The 16,073-nt window shown below is 39.9% G+C and overlaps 1 protein-coding gene across 2 annotated transcripts in view; it reads right to left on the bottom strand.

The window, feature by feature from the left end:
• Positions 1-1,967: 1,967 nt before the first annotated feature.
• The window catches only part of LOC146560122 (rho guanine nucleotide exchange factor TIAM1-like), a 40,801-nt gene continuing 26,695 nt past the window's right edge, over positions 1,968-16,073 (bottom strand). For both annotated transcript variants that reach the window (XM_085243978.1, XM_085243979.1), the window contains exons 15-27: positions 14,570-14,670; positions 9,323-9,508; positions 8,364-8,432; positions 7,899-8,024; positions 7,688-7,796; positions 6,701-6,880; positions 6,498-6,616; positions 6,295-6,403; positions 5,369-5,427; positions 5,129-5,234; positions 4,919-5,006; positions 4,634-4,806; positions 1,968-4,402 (exon numbers count right to left, since the gene is read on the bottom strand). In XM_085243978.1, the coding sequence (XP_085100104.1) occupies positions 3,876-4,402; positions 4,634-4,806; positions 4,919-5,006; positions 5,129-5,234; positions 5,369-5,427; positions 6,295-6,403; positions 6,498-6,616; positions 6,701-6,880; positions 7,688-7,796; positions 7,899-8,024; positions 8,364-8,432; positions 9,323-9,508; positions 14,570-14,670 (1,952 nt within the window). In that variant the 3' untranslated portion in view covers positions 1,968-3,875. The remainder of the gene's footprint in view (positions 4,403-4,633; positions 4,807-4,918; positions 5,007-5,128; positions 5,235-5,368; positions 5,428-6,294; positions 6,404-6,497; positions 6,617-6,700; positions 6,881-7,687; positions 7,797-7,898; positions 8,025-8,363; positions 8,433-9,322; positions 9,509-14,569; positions 14,671-16,073) is intronic.

Below are 16,073 nucleotides of genomic sequence, written 5' to 3'. Positions count from 1 at the left end.
TAGCCCCCCATTTTCAACAGCCTAGAACTGTGTTTCTTCGCTGGAAACGCTCTGCCAGCCAAACATTTACTGCTTCTTTGTGCAGCTCTCTGCATTTAGTTTGGTATTTAACAACTCTTTAAAAGCACGCTGTGTTGAGTTGAGCTTAGGGGACTGTCGTGACACTGGAGAATATTTCAGTTCTCTGCTTTGAGAAACTGTTGGTTTGCTTTTGCAAAATGCTTTGGGTCATTATCCATTTGCACCTTAAATCACCATATAATCCGGCTAGCAGCATTTGGCTAAAACAGAGGAGAGTACAGCCCTGTACATGTGTACACATGTACAGAATTCATCCTGCTACTTCTATCACTAGTCACATCATCAATAAGCCTTACATGCCTATGCCATAAATTTTCCTTTCTTTCCCCATATTTTTCGCTTTCTGTGGCTTTTCAGTCCTTTTGGTGTTGCTGAGCTGGCTAATGTGTTTGTACCACATGGGTCATTTGGCCTCTTCTAATGTTTTGGCTGTTTCTTTTGATTTTAGATTTAGTCTTTGATTTTCTTTCATCATTCATTTATTAGTTGCTTTGTAATATCCTTTTATGAATACATAAAGATTATAAATAGAGATATTAAAAGATAAATAATCCCATAAATTAGGATGGTTCCATTTATCTCTTGGCAGATATTTAATCAAGGAGTCGTGTCATTCAGAACTGTACTGTATTGCTTCACATCACAAGGCTGTAAGTCTGAAGAGATCTTTCCCCTTGATCTAAAAGGAGCACCAGAGCTTTTGTGTTGGGGGTGGTGATTGACAAGGATGTGCTGGCTGGGGGTGGGGGGCAGAGAGCTCAGTTATAAAAGAGATAAGGTACCCACTGATTGTAGAGTGCTGCCATTCTTCCTGATGTTAGCTTGAAAATACTGAAGAAATTGTTCTTTTCCAAGGAAGCAGAGAATTCAACAATGGTGGAAGACAGTTGTCTACAGCTCATAACAGGGTTACAGATGTATATGTTTTGACTAATGTACAAGAGGACGTTACCTTTAATAGACAATTTAAACTTACATTTTCTATTTTTGGCATTCTGTAATCTGGAATGTAGATTTGTTCTTTTGAACTCTTGTTCCATGTGCTTTTTGCAGCAGTGTTTCTCCCGCTTAAGACAGTAGACCGTTTAAAACACAATAGCCCTTCAGTATCAGTTTGCTAAAACACGTTCCAGTTCATATTGTTGTGATTTGATCTTTTTTAAGGTTGTGTGCAAAAAGCAGATGCCAGAGAAGGGTCTTCCTGCAACCATTGTTTATCTTTGCTCATGCACTTCCTGAATTTTTTGGCCACCGTTCCCCCTTGCTCATCTGTTGCACCCGCCTTTGTATTTCTCAAAAAACCTGACTGGCAAAAAGAGCTTTAACGAAATAGGAAATGACTCACTAGCACTGAAATGCAATAGTTTCTCATTAGAAAAAATGTCCATGTAATGACCACACCTCAAATTACTCATTTAGAGGAGGCATATTGGAAAGTACGGTGTTCATTTTCTATATCCAGTTATAGAATGTATAGATTTAGATTAAATCAATCGTTGTTAATAATTCTCAGCTTGCTTCATTCCTGTTATGTGAACACTAAACACTGACTGCAGACATTTTTGTGTTTTCTCTGTTAATGGCGATTTAGGTTGCGCACCATCACTCAGACACTTAGTGAGCCGAAGCTAGCAAACACTCTGAGTGGCTCTTAATGTCTTCTAAAGTTCAGCTTTAAGTTTTCCACTTGTTGCAATTGCAGTCAGTCTCTAAGTGTTGCTTTAAGGTAGCTGAGCATCGATTAGTCACTTAGTTCTGTTGTTTACAAGCATGTCGACTTGACATTTTTGTTTTCTCCCATCACAAAATGGTCCTGTAGACTTGGTATCTGCTGAGCTGCAGGGAGTAAATGAGGCTGCTGATTAAAACCACACCAACCACACATGTTAAATTATAAGTAGGAAACAACTGTTTTTATTATGATATCAGTACATTTCTATATACACACAGTAATAAAAACGCAGTCTTAGTAGCACAATGAATTGTTTACAAGTATGACTTCTTTCATTTTGCACACGGCAAGTCTTTCCCTTGATTGCTTGAGCAAATTTGGACTTTCTCAGTGGAAAAAAACAAAAACAAACAAAAAAAAACAACAACTGTGTTTGGTGCTAACAAATTAATTTACATATGAATAAATAAGAACATTGCATTGTATTCCAATACTAGTGAACAATCATTTTGAACACACAAGACATTTTTTAAAGAAGCTGAAGTCTCTTTCAGGAAGCAGGTTTACAAACTCTAAGCTTACCCTGAACTCTGAACTGATAAACCCTGAGATAGGGTTCAAAAAAGGCTGGTTCAATCGATGGGGACAGAAATAAATAAAGCGAATAAAATATGGATATGAGGTTGTGCCTAGGTTCAAACTGAATGGGAATTCTTAGCTATGGGCTCTAGATTTAATGATAGTGAGCCGATGTATTTTAAAGTTTGTAAATATCTCAACATGTAATGCTGTCAGACCATACTAAACCAATATCAGCTTATATGTAAAAACTCACTTTTAAACTATAGCTAGTTTATTTTTAGAGTCTTAGTCATTTCATTTGCAGCTCTACTGACATGTATTTACACAATCATGTAATCATGAACATTATTCACTCCTCGTTACATGACACATGTTTAATGAATGAGTATTTGATGTGTCTAAATGTTGATACAAATTGGTGCTAAACTGTGATTACTACAGTAATACAAGGTAAATGTTCCAGTGCTTTGAAGTGGTTCACAACCTGACAGGCGCCTAAATGTCCACACAGTCACATTTATTAAGGCGTATCTGTCTGGGAATCCAAGGCCCTTCTTTAGGGAGAAACTCCTGGACAGATTTGTTAAAGAAAACCTACTGTTGACTTTTTCTCTTGTGACAGGGTTAACAATGTCAGCTATTTTACTAAACCTGCTTTCTGAAACAGACCCCAGATGTATTATGTACAATACTGAGTGGTTCCAAGTGGAGTGTTAAGTATCGATGTGTATGAGTGGTAATACTGAAGAGGAAAAGTAAATGTCACCAAAACGGTTTCACAGTAAACAAAGACACGTGAAACAGCCAAATTCAAGTAAAACAGGATTATGCCAAATCAAAACAATGAAATCCCCTTGCTTCTTTGACAAGGGGAGTTTTACATAATTCCACTATTATCCTATTAAATGTAACAAAAAAAGAACAAGCTGTCTCTCCGAGTAAAAAGATAGCTTTAAGTTAATAAACAGCAAATCAAAATCAAATACATCAGGAAGTCTGTACTCAAAACATGTCAGTGTATATTCATGTGAAAATCCACAAGTATAGTAAACTATGCAAGACAACGGTCCTTTGCAATTAATTGTTCTATTTCTTTAAGGACAAATAATATACAGCCCTTAGCTATGATAATATCTCTGAGTAACACAGACATAACAAATATTTATGTTCTCACAATACCCAAATTTGGCAACAGCAGGCAGGACTAAAGAATGCCGCCCAAATGTGGAAACCATGCCAATCAAAGCAACTGATTAGACTCTGTGATTGTACCATTATTTCAACCCTCAAAGCTTACACTTGACTTTCCTGTAACAGCATTCGATTCAGGAAAAGCTCCCTCACTCTGGATTCCTGTATTGCTCCACTAATATTCTTACCTGTACAAAAAAAAGCATTCAGCATAAGATAAAGAAAGGTATATCTTCTACTAGCTGTGCAATATACATCAATGCTCATGCATTGTTTGTGATGACTTGTTTTTATGGAGCCCATGTAAAGCTGTCTAGAACACTCGCTGTCTATCTTCTGGCATCTGCTTTTATGTGGCACAGTCTGGGGATAAACCTGATTGCTCCCTTCTTACCCAAATCTCATCCTTCTCCTTCTGATTTTGATCCTCCGTCTTGTCATTGATCATGGTTCTCTGCTTCGCCATGTCAGATGTCTCACTGGCTGTTGGGGATTTAATCTTCTCTCTTTCCACACCCTCCAAGGTCAAAGCCATGACTGGGGCCTCCAGGTCAGTCTCAATGGACGCAGGTGTTGGTGTCTGGCAGAAGTCGTCGTCGTCACTGAGGATGTCAGTTTCCTTCACCTCTTCTTGATCTTCGTATTCTTCTAGGTCGAATTGTTCTTCCACCCAGCGGTCTGTGTCACCTGCCAAGTCAGACTGCTGCTGCTGCTGCTGATCTGGTTCCTCATCCTGCTGGGACCGTTTTGAGCCAGGCTCCTCTGGTGAAACGAGGTCTTGCTGTTCAGGATCACCATCAAAAACAATATCCGTGTCTATGGTGAAACGGTTGCGCACTAACTTCCTTCGGCCGAGAGTCCTAGTCGGGGCAGATGCTGCAAAACCCCAGAACATCAGAGAGATAAATTATTATGATCTTACTACTTTGAGTACATCCCTTTGGAGTTTGGTTGAAAGTAATTATCTTCCTACAATACTGGTTAAAACCTTAAATGAAAAACTCAGGATAAAACCTCAGGATAAAACCACAGGATTCTGCCTGTCTGTCAAAAATAAATTGTGCACTTGAAGCTGTTGGGTTAATGCATCTACAGACTGGCATTTACCTGCTCTATTTATAGTGGGGCGGGCTCCCTTCAGAGCACACAGCCGTTTTCCTCCAAAGGGTACATACTGCTGGTTGAGTGGTAAGCTCTCTGTTTTTAGGAGCTGCCGGCGATGCTTTTCTCGCAAGATGGAGTGGACTGTCTTCACAAAGTCTTTTCTGCTCTCCGGAGAGCTGAGAAAGGTAGACAGTTTGTCACTTCGTTAGATAGCAGACTGGACTTTATCAGTAGTGGGCAAGCTGTAATCTGCAGTGTAATTGAACCTCCTTTAGCAGAAATCCTCACCTGCAGCACAAGTGAAATGTCCTTTCTGGTCTTCCTTCTGACTCCGATTTTGTGTGGATAATCTCACACACAGCAGAGCCCTCGCCATCTGAGGGAGAAATCATCACTAATGTCTCATATACGTAGAAATCTGGTAATATATTGTGAGATAATCATTAGTCGGACTGAAGCTAGAACTAGTGTGCTACTAAAGTTTGTAATCTACTATACCTGCATTGGTCATAGACCGGACTTGAAGGGCATCAGTTGGGATCATGTGACGGAATCTGAAGGGATCTTTTTCTTCAGAAGATACAGAGACCCGGTGGGAACCTCCCTTCAGTCAAGTAAAGAATTTTTTTTTTTTTGTTTTTACAGACAAAAAATGGTCCACAGGAAAGGCAAGTCAACAATGTGTTTGCGATTGGGGTTTGGTGTTGCTGATGGAATCCTGTTTTTGTGAAAACCTACCATTTTCTTCTTCTGCTTGGACCCCTCCTTGCAAACAAAGACCACTGCTGTTTTGAACACTAGAAAGCATTGGTGGAAAAAAAGACTTAGTAATCACTGGGGTTCAGGTCACATGTCAAATCAACATATGTAACTTTGAAGTTAACAACAGGTCTGTTCATTAAAAACTACATAGGAAGGGTTACTGGTCTCTTTTTTGTGCACAATTGTGAACAATTCTTGCTAAAATGAAAAGACTTTGTTTATTTATATGTTTTAGTTCATTTTTACTCTTCTGTAAAGCATCCTTGGGGTTATCCAAACCTTAGTTAATATTATTATTAGTACCATTGTTGTTATTATTAATACTATATATGGTCAGAAGTCGGGGGGCAACTAATACACATGGGTTTTTTTAGCCCGTCTGACTACTCAAAGCACTTTAGACTACCTTTTTTTACAGCACTACATTTTTACAGCACTTTATTCTAGACCAAGTACTTGGTCTACCTCACATTATTGGGGAATTCAGAATCACCAGTTAACCAAACATGCCTGTCTTTGGATGTGAAAGGAAGCCAGAGAGCCTAAAGAAAACCCACACGGGCAAAGGAAGAACATGCAAACTCCACACAGGGAGACCTTAACTGACTAAGCTTTCTCATTGTGAGGCAACAGTGCTAACTATTGCACTGCTATGCAACCCACATTACAGTTAACTGAAATGTTGTCAAATGCTGCTAATCTGTCACTTATGGAGTGTAAGGCATTTGAATTTTTCCATAATTACTAGGCAGTTCTTTCCAAAATGTGCCCTGATGCATGTGCACGCTTTACACAGTCAATTTGTCATTTTTCATCAGATGTTTTGACATTTTTAGATGGAATCCAAACAGCATACATACACTTATTATTCATTTATTACATAATCAACAATCCTGCCATACCAAATGTAGCCATCTGGGGTTCTTTTTTCCATTTTCCTAAGGAGGCAGGTGGGTTAATCCATGTCACAGTGTTGTGGAGAAGCAGATCGCCCATTGACAGATCAGCAACCTGGTAATTGGAACGAAATAATCAACCAATCTGCTCCAATTGCGTGTCATTTTTGGTTAACATAACAGAACCAAGCCAGGTTTCTCCGATCTACCTCTTTCTTTTCACTGCTCTGCTCTGTGATAAGCTGATCAAACACAGCTCCAAACTCCTCGTGGATCTTCTGCATTTCATTGATGTGGCTGGCAACCTTGTTCATGGCTTTCATGGCAACTGCAGTCCAGCACAAATCGCGTTATGAGGCGGGTTGTTGGGATTGTACATATTTTTGAGATCTGCTATAAGAATTTGTCTTACCGTCGAGGTGGTAATGTTCTTCACTGTCTGGGTCTGTGAGCGAGAAGAGCTCCTTCAGCAGGAGGGGATACTTGAGAACCCTCTGTATGGGTTTGATTAGGTAAGACTCCAGTGTGGAAGAGTGCTGCTGCTTGGGGTTTCGTTCATCCAGAAAGGCCTTAAAATTGGGGTCAGTTTTGGCTGGAATGACCGAAAAAGAACACTTAGTGAAACGCCTCCATATGTTACCTATTTACCTACTTTTAATTATCCTCTATGTAACTGATAAACATTGGATTCCTAGTATTTTCACTAATGGTCTATTCAATTCAATTTTATTTATATAGCGCCAAATCACAACAAAAGTCGCCTCAAGGCGCTTCATAGATACAGAGAAAAACCCAACAATCATATGACCCCCTATGAGCAAGCACTTTGGCGACAGTGGGAAGGAAAAACTCCCTTTTAACAGGAAGAAACCTCCGGCAGAACCAGGCTGAGGGAGGGGCGGCCATCTGCTGCGACCGGTTGGGGTGAGATCTATAAGTTTGTTGTCTGCTTGCTTATGTTTAGCCTGATATTATGCAGATTACTGGCGTACAAGCATGCTTTGTCTTGCATTAGAGATTAGAAGCCACATCAAAAGGTCTGAATTGTTTTGTTTTTACAGAAGGGTCATTTTTATCGAACAGCAGCTAAACATGAGTGGGCAGAACAAAAATCTGTTTACTGTTTCAAAAAAAAAAGAAAAAGAAAAACAAAACAGCTTTATTCTAATAGCACCTCCTTAAACAGTGTGGCAGATAACCAGTTGACTCACTGAATGTAAATGCAGAAAACAAAGCCATCCAGTCAAGTCCTGAAGGGAGTGGGTGTACTAGCTTAGAAGACAGTGTTCGAGACTGCTCATTATATACCATACATTTGTGCAAAGCTTTTAGCCCTGGGAGCCTAAATGCATCCTTTCTCCTTTAAGGAGGGATGCATCTCTGAAGCACATTTACTCACCCTTCACGAGGACCTTAGGGACTTTGGTGTGGCTGGCGCAGAAAGCACTGTAGATCTTAAACCGGTCTGCATAGTACAGGAAAGAGCCTCCGAGGGAGAAGAGGATTTTCTGTAAAAAGGAGTCACACAACCAGTAATTCAAAGACTTTGTCGGGTCTTTAAATACCTGTTGCTAGTCTTTTGCTGTATATTTCAAAGAATAAGTGCATACCTTAAACTGATCCACTCTCTCCAGTTTCTCCAAATCAGGAACCAGTCTCGTCCCGTCTTCCAGAGTCTTGAGAAACTCGACTTGGAACTCCACCATTTCTGGCAAGTTACCAAACAGAACATCCAGCTGAAAGAAAAATTATTTGAGATGATTTGAAATAAAGAAAGAATTTTAACACCTTCCAGTGCATTTCAAAATATTATTTTTATTAATCACTTGCTACCAGTTAAACCACAAAAATGTCCAAAAATTGAATATAACCAAATGAACCTCGTTGTTGAAAGTGCAGATAAAACATGTTATTTTCAAACATCCCATCTCTCTCACACATCATCCAACCCTCTTGTCCTCACACAGAGCTGCACTTCACATGATTATGTAACCTACTTTTCTTAGAACATTTCAACAGTACTGGCATTTAAAAGCCTGGACCCCATAAAGGCACATGGGGAGCATTTGACATACCTCATCCTGAGTAAGGAAGGTCTCTTTCTGCAGTGGGGTTAAATATCTCCCAATGAGGCAATTAAGATCCTGCAAGAAAACCATGAAAAAGAGTCGGTAAATTGTGCTTTACTCAGGTTTGCCTTGTGCCACCGTGTGAAATATGGACACACACAAAAAAATGCATTTTTAAATAAGGCTTTGACATTTTTAACAAATCAACAGGTATAGAAAGGGATAGTCAGACACCAGGACAAATAAGTAATTCAAGCTCAAACCAAAAGCAGCTGGTGGGTGCCTTTTTCTTCAGAAAGAACGGCTATATGGAAACCAAATTAAGTAGATGACTCTGGTAATACAAACGTGAGCTGAAATGTAGAAAGCCTAAGAAATGAACAAATGCCTGGCAATCAAAAGTAACATGAGACTGACTCCAAATGATGTGCTCAAACTTGTAGCAAACAAAACACATTATGTGGTATTGCATTAAAGCTTTGTCAACTTGAAATCAAAACCCCTTCAAGTGTTTTGCCTGTATTTATTGCATTAGCAACAAAACTGCAACTCCTACTACAAGACACACAGACATAAAAATGCACCCACATGTCTGTTTGAACAATACACCATCAGTCACTTGCAGTATAATTTCTATAATAACTATATCTGTGGCCCGTGAAATAGGGCATAACATTTTAGTTAGTCTAAATTATTCCATTATATAGCATCGCTAACCCAGTTATTCCACTGAGCCATATTTATACTGGGCTGAAAAAGATTAGGCAATATCCAAGCAAGGGCACAGCTGTGTCCTGCTCATATCTCCCGAGACACAGAGATAAATATGGATAGGTCATGTTGAATGGGTAATGTGGAAGCCTAACACGACCTAAGGCAGACAGAAATATCGATCGATGGACAGGAGGAACATGCACACTCACAAACACCATCTGCCTCCTACAAGTAAGATGAGTGATACTGACTTTGACATAGGTGCGTTCGGTCTCCACGAGTTCACAGATGACTTTGCGGAGCTTGTCGGCATCAGAGAGCTGTCTGGGAGTTGCAGGAGGTGGAAAGGGCGATTCCGGGCTCGGCGAAGAGGACACACACTCCAAGGAATTCATGTCATGGAGACTGCGGCAGAAAGCGGCGACCTGCTCCGTGCTCTGCAAGAAAGGGGGGGAAAAACAACCAAAAAAAGATGAGCGTTTCAAAGGCAAGAGTGATAAAATCCTTCATAAAAGAAAACGGCAATGTTCACAAAGGTGGGAGCCGCAAACATTAGGAAGCAGATGCCACTTTCTACCTACTGTTGTGCACACATCCATGACTGTACAGCAACTGAGCCTGGAAAGAGGCAGTGAGGCAGCTCTAAAAAAAAAAAAATCATTTGCACTAATTTGGTCTATTTTCAGTCTGTCATAACAATGACTTTCCACCTCCCTCTCACTCACATCGCTCTTTTCCCTGGTGTTTTCCTCCTACTGATGGATCGGTGGTGTAATGATTCAGCTCTTTCACAGAATCAAAATATACACACAACGGTGTCTGTCCACATACAGTATGGGTTGCCGTGGTGACCAGCGCTGATGTGCATTAGACTATCATTTTGGGTAAAAAAATAGACCCCACTCAGTAGCAGCCTACATGGCTGAACTAGTACTTGTTACTTTGGCCACAGCCTCAGCATCCCTAAATATAAACTGGCATTTTGGCTTTAAAAAAAAAAAAAAAAATCAATACAAACACAAAGCAGAAAGCACAAAGAGCATAAATCATATCCATCAAAGCCTTATTCACTCTGTGAGGCCAGACTTCATTTGAAAGTACATGATAAAGATCAAATGAGACAGTCACATAACAGGGACCACTAGGAGCTGTAGTCATTATTGAGTTCATAACTGGAAGCTGAGAGATGTGTGCTTTGTTTTATATGGAGTTTTACAGGCTGGACAGAAACAATTTGTCCTCTCACACCTATAGGCTCCCCTGTGAAATACTGAGATTATACATCAACATAGCTGCAGAGGATGAAAGGTTGTGGTTCTCATATTAGAAAACCCAATTATGATCTTAGCTGCTGTCAGTCTTCACATCTAAACTTTGTTTTTAGTTTTAGACAAACAAACATAAGGATTCTGCTGTCTCTAAAAAGCAATGCGTGTGCAATTTTTCCAATATTTACCAAAATGCTGATGAAAAACGGCCATAGTCCTGATGTTCTTTGCCGTCATTCACAAAAATATGATGGAAAAATGCAAGAGCGAGAAGAACAGAGTACAAGAAGAATACTGTTATCCAGCAACTGTTACAGATATTCCCGTGCAGCTTTGCAAATGACCGTGGTTATCAGCTTTGTTATCTAATCAAAGAGACATTGATATGTGAGGCACGACAGCCATTTGTTCCTCTTGACAATGTTCCCAAATTAAGCAGGCAGCTCTCACATAAACAGATGAACTAGGAGGTGCTGTGTCTGTAAATGCAATGTTGCAAATGGATCTTACACTAATTCACAAATGCTTTGTGATTTGTTAGATGTGATATTTTTTGGTCAGAGTGAACACAACACATACTTTGTAAGTAAAACCAACTGGATGTAGAGAGTGATTTAGTTAAAAAAATAAAATAAAAGTTTTTTTAAAAAAAAAGTCTTATGAAACTTAGAGCTGATGATATGTAAGGTCCAGTACATTACACATAAAATTGAGCATGAAATGATAGATGGAAATGCACAAACAGATTGCAAGAGTGCAGAAAAAGGGGAAAATTCAAATCTGTTTCTTTTCTGAACATTTTGCAAAGTTTTACTAAGCCTAGTAAGACAGTCACAGTCAAGACATGCTCTTCACAATCTAGGCTAATTAACACTATGACAGCTTTGGGTGCTTGGACACTTATGACATGTTAGAAAGGAGAGAAAGTACAGAGGGGGAGAAAAAAAGAAAATCACAGGCTTCTGTATCTATTTAAAAGAACAATGTGTAAATGTAAAAACCTGTCACAGATTTTTTAATCTATATTTTATTTGCTGGGGGAAATAAACTACTTCAAAGCATAAAAGCATGGCGTAAGGAGAAGACTGCATGTCTGTTCTCTGAAACTGAAGCCCGATATCGCAGCTTAAGGTGCTAAGAGAGAAACTCAGAAATAGTCAGTAGATTGTCCAAGTCGCATAAAGTCCAAGTCATCTGCAGTAAGACTTGTAGAGCATGGGCTCCTATATGCAGTATTTTATTTTGGCATCTCCTGGAGCATTCCAGTGATTATGGGGCAACTCTGCGGCGACAGTGACTCACAGCTTCCTGCCATTGGTCTACAGTAGCCAGCGAGAGGTGTGAAACTAACACTGAGAAGGACAGGTGATTTTGTTTTTCTTCTCACTGGAATGAGACAACAGCTATCACAGCAGCACCAAGAATTAAGCAGGTAAAAAAAACGACGTGCATGAAAGAAAAGAGGCTCACCAGATGAAGCATGTCATAGATGGAGTCTGTGGAGCGCTTGCTGTGCTTGCTCCACTTCAGGATAGACATAGCCGGGTGCAGATGGACAGCCAGCGTCAGTTAAAGTACCAGAGAGAAAACAAAGACTCCGGGCTTTAGAAAGAGCAAAGTCTACACTGTGTCTCTCCAATACATTTCTGAGCCCTTTTGTCTTCCCTGGTTTAAAAAAAACAAAAAAAAAAACAGGAGAAGATGCTGTGGTGCTTGTGATGAAGGATGAGTGGAGCTGCTCAGCCTCCTCCTCTCCGCCCACCAGCACTTAGAGCCTTCCAACTCCCCTTCTTTTGCTCCTTCACAGTCTGCTGTAGCTTTGTCACCAGTACTCTGCTGTTTTCTCTCTCTGGCTCTCTCTCTTCTCTACAGGCTGGGTAAACTTAGGCACACTGTGTGAGTGTGAAGATCTGGTCAACTCTAGCAGCATTGTAAATTAGTCTCGATAATCCTCCAGACCGGGGAGAGAGCAAAGGAGCAGGAGGGAAAGAGTCTCCTCAAGGCTGCAGTGGAGCAGGATTGACTGGGTAAGCCACGCCGCAGTAGAATACAAATGCAGGATTTCAGGAAAAGGGGAGAGGGGAGCTGCTGAGGAGCAGGCTGGAGAGGGGGTGAACTGCCGTGCAGCATTTAACAAGTAACAAAAGAAGCAATGGTCCCTGTGATTAAGTTACAAGCTCTGAAAATACCATAGCAGTGAGGAAGAAAAATACACACTTGCTGTTTTCACCAAACATCCAGTCCCCCCCCCCCGCATAACAACTGAATTGCATGACTTGCTTTCCACTGTGTGTCCTGTTTGACTCAGTCAGTAATTTCCTACTTTCCCAGAATGCCCCACATAAAGACTCCACATTTGTCATTGAGAGATGGGAGTGTACAGCTAAACAGTTTAGAGGCTGTTATTCAGATCACAAAATGATGCCACACTGAGTTCTTCTCTATTGAGCCTGTAGCCAGAGCACACAAATTGGCATCGCTGAGAAATGATGTAGGTGGTCTGTGCCAAAGTCCTTGCTTTGAATATGTAGTACGTAATGAGGTTATGTTGCACATAGCTTTTATAATAACAAGACAGAAAAACAGTGATAGTACTTTGCCCCATAAAATAATTAGAAATCTATGTGTTTTTCATAGCACAAAATACAATCTTACAAAGGTTAGGCTGGCTATCTATGTCTGACAATGACTGAAAGTAGGAAATCATTGATCATCTTTTCAGCTGTTGTCATACAAAGTCATGGTGTGCACAACAACACCAACTAATATTTTTATCACTTTGTTAAGCCACTCCTGAGCCGATTTCAAGAAAACATATAGACATGTTTCAGATACGAGGACATAAATCTCAGCTTATCTTTGCTTTGAGGTTTTTCACAGGGCCATCTTTTTAATGATTCACATACCATCAATGCTACACAAAGAAAAAAGCGAGTTCTGATCTCACAAAAGGAACCTATCGGTTAATTTTCAAACAGAAAGCCCAAAGGAGAATGAAAGCAATCAATGTTTTTTTAAAGAAAAAAAAAAATAGCTGAAAAAGCAGTATTTAACAGAGCAGATCACAATCTTAACCACAGATTTTGTCCTTCAGTTTACTCATAATCTAGACTCGTTTTCCTCATCCCTATAATATCATTAATAATTACAAAGGCAGTTACAGAGCTGCACTTGATTAACTGCTGCTCATTAAGCAAGACAAGTTCAATGGCGTGATTAAAACAGACAACGTATAAAGAAGCAGTCATGTAACCAGCCCTGAATTTGAAGGGTAAGTAGGATGTCTGAGGATATCACATTGATCCTTGGAGCTCTTGCAGTGAGCTCCCAATTTAACCGGGTACAATGAGAAATGATGTCGTTATCAAGTGTTGTCATAAGAGATGAGAGATAAACTAATCTACAAGAGCACATCAGTGCTTTCATTCAGCATTTCATGAGCAAGTGCCCAGTGATCCTTTGAAGTCGGTTACAGAGAGCAGATTAAGGACTGCCGCTTTAACTATTTTTTCGCCTTTCTTCTTCTTCCATTTTTTTCGAATTAGACATCTTTGTTAGTCATAGCACTTTAACAGCAACACGTGGGTCTTTGAGACTTATTTGCTTGTCTTGGCAGTAGTGCTCTGTGCTTTCTATTTTAAACTTGTCTCTGTTCATTTATAGCTAAAAATGAATCCACCCCCAGTTATTACCTGGTCCTACTAACCTCGCATAATCAAGCAATAACAATGCAAGCTTAATCAAACCCATCCATCACTCGGCTGTTTCATTCAAAGCAAATCATTTCTCCTGTCCTTTGTCTCCAGTGCATAAGATACACTTCATGCAGCAATGATGAGATATTTTTGTATTTAGGTCCCTTTGATTTAATCATGTCAGAAGCTATGAAATTCCATTAGAGTTGTGTGTCATGGAGGGAAAAGAGAAACCTGATACAGATTGTGTTGAGAAGCATGGGGTTAACACCCTCATGTTGATTATGGATGCTGCTCTGCTTTCATAAACAAGATAAAATGAGCCAGTAACAGATGGTGAGTCAAACTGTGGCAAAGCGAAATGCCTGTGAGTGCTTTTTCATAATACCAGAGCTAAGAGGTGTGCTGTAAAGAACAAGGACGGAAAAGAAGCATAGGCGCTGCAATATTACACGAAAGCTTGGTTGTCAGATGTTTTCTGTGATGACACTAAGAATAATAATAATAAAAGTGATGATAAACATTGTGCTCTTACCTTTGTGCACTCGTCGAACTCACTGAAGATCTCAGAGTCGTCATCCAGGCTGTCTCCTGAGCTCTCCAGAAACAGTCCAACTCCATCATCCAGGATTTCCTCTGAGAGAAACAAAACAGTCATGTATATGCGTCACAAAAGCCCCCCCCTTTAAATTAGATGAATACATTTACTTGCCTTGTCATTTTATTACGATTTAAGACCTTCCTAAACTAATCCACTAAGCTAACTGCTCAGAATGTCCTATTTTTCCTCATTTAAATCCAGTAAATCTGTTGTGTTTGCATTAATGAAACTGATGTCGCTAAGGATGATGGTCTGAAAGTCAGTTCTTCTTGCATGGAAATAAAATATACGCTTGAGATTTGCCTACTTGCACGCTTCTGATTCATTTACATGCCAGGTGAGTACGTAAACATCACCACACTGTGAGCATCTGATGGCTTTGATACGCTTTAGATTTGTGGGAATTGAATTTAAACTGTTCATTAACCTCTGCTAATTGGACCTATAAACATGCAAGGATGGAAGCACCAGTGGCACTTTAAATTAGTAAGTGAAATACAGTACTGTGCAAAAGTGTTGAGCCATCCATCATATCTTTATGTTTGGCTTCCAAGAAGCTGGAGTTTCTTGTAATTCATTAAAGTGGTCTTGCGCAGTCATTCTTCACACTTTCTGAAAGTTGAGATCTTTCTGTGGGCATTGGCTGCTTTTTCATCCAATCCCTGTACCTGACCATTTTCAGGAATCTACATTTTTTGTTAATGTGGCCCTCTTAATCTGTCCTACAAAGATGCAATTGTATTTCTGGACCAAAATTGTGATTCCAAAATAGCTGTTATCCAAAAACTTGGCATCTCTCTGCATGGTGTACAGTGTAGCCTAAAAAAACCCCCAAAAACAGAGCAAGTGGAGGAAAAAGCGGCATGCCTAAAAATCTATGTACAGTAGGTGAAAGTCTTCCAGAAACAGGAAAAAAAATTCAGCACAAATATGAGGACCAGAGAGATGAATCTGGTCCTTCATTTGATCCATCTGCTCCTCACTAAAGCCTAATCGGAAATGGTCGTAGAAGTAGAAGGGTGGGCATCGGGGAGAAAAAGGCAGACTTCAGAAAATCAGTGGCAGCGGATCTTATGAAGTGAATGAATGTACATGTATGTGGAGAAGGTCAGGAGAAAGGTACATCAGAAAGTGTCTACAGGCATCTATGAAACAGTGGCGGCTCTGTGGTGGTTTGGGGCTGCATTTCAACTAGTGATGTTGGAAATTAAGAATTTAGGAAAACACCATCAGATACCATCATTACGCATTTGGAAAGTGTCTTCATTTTTCAGCATGACAGTGATCCCAAACATACTGTTAATTCAACAAAAGCAAACCTGGATAGAAAAAACACACAATGGAAAACTACCAGCCATGGATTGGCCTTCCCAAAGCTTGGGCTGCAACAAATATTGTGACAGAGAACGAAACCAAAAGCAGCCAACATCGAAAGAAG

The sequence above is a fragment of the Mchenga conophoros genome, linkage group LG14 (genome assembly GCF_057382185.1).
Source record: "Mchenga conophoros isolate Kocher_MC1m ecotype Shallow Benthic linkage group LG14, M_conophoros_male_GT1.1, whole genome shotgun sequence".
Taxonomy (NCBI): domain Eukaryota; kingdom Metazoa; phylum Chordata; class Actinopteri; order Cichliformes; family Cichlidae; genus Mchenga; species Mchenga conophoros.
Note: the sequence above shows the minus strand (reverse complement) of the source record. Positions and strands in the feature narration are given on the sequence as shown.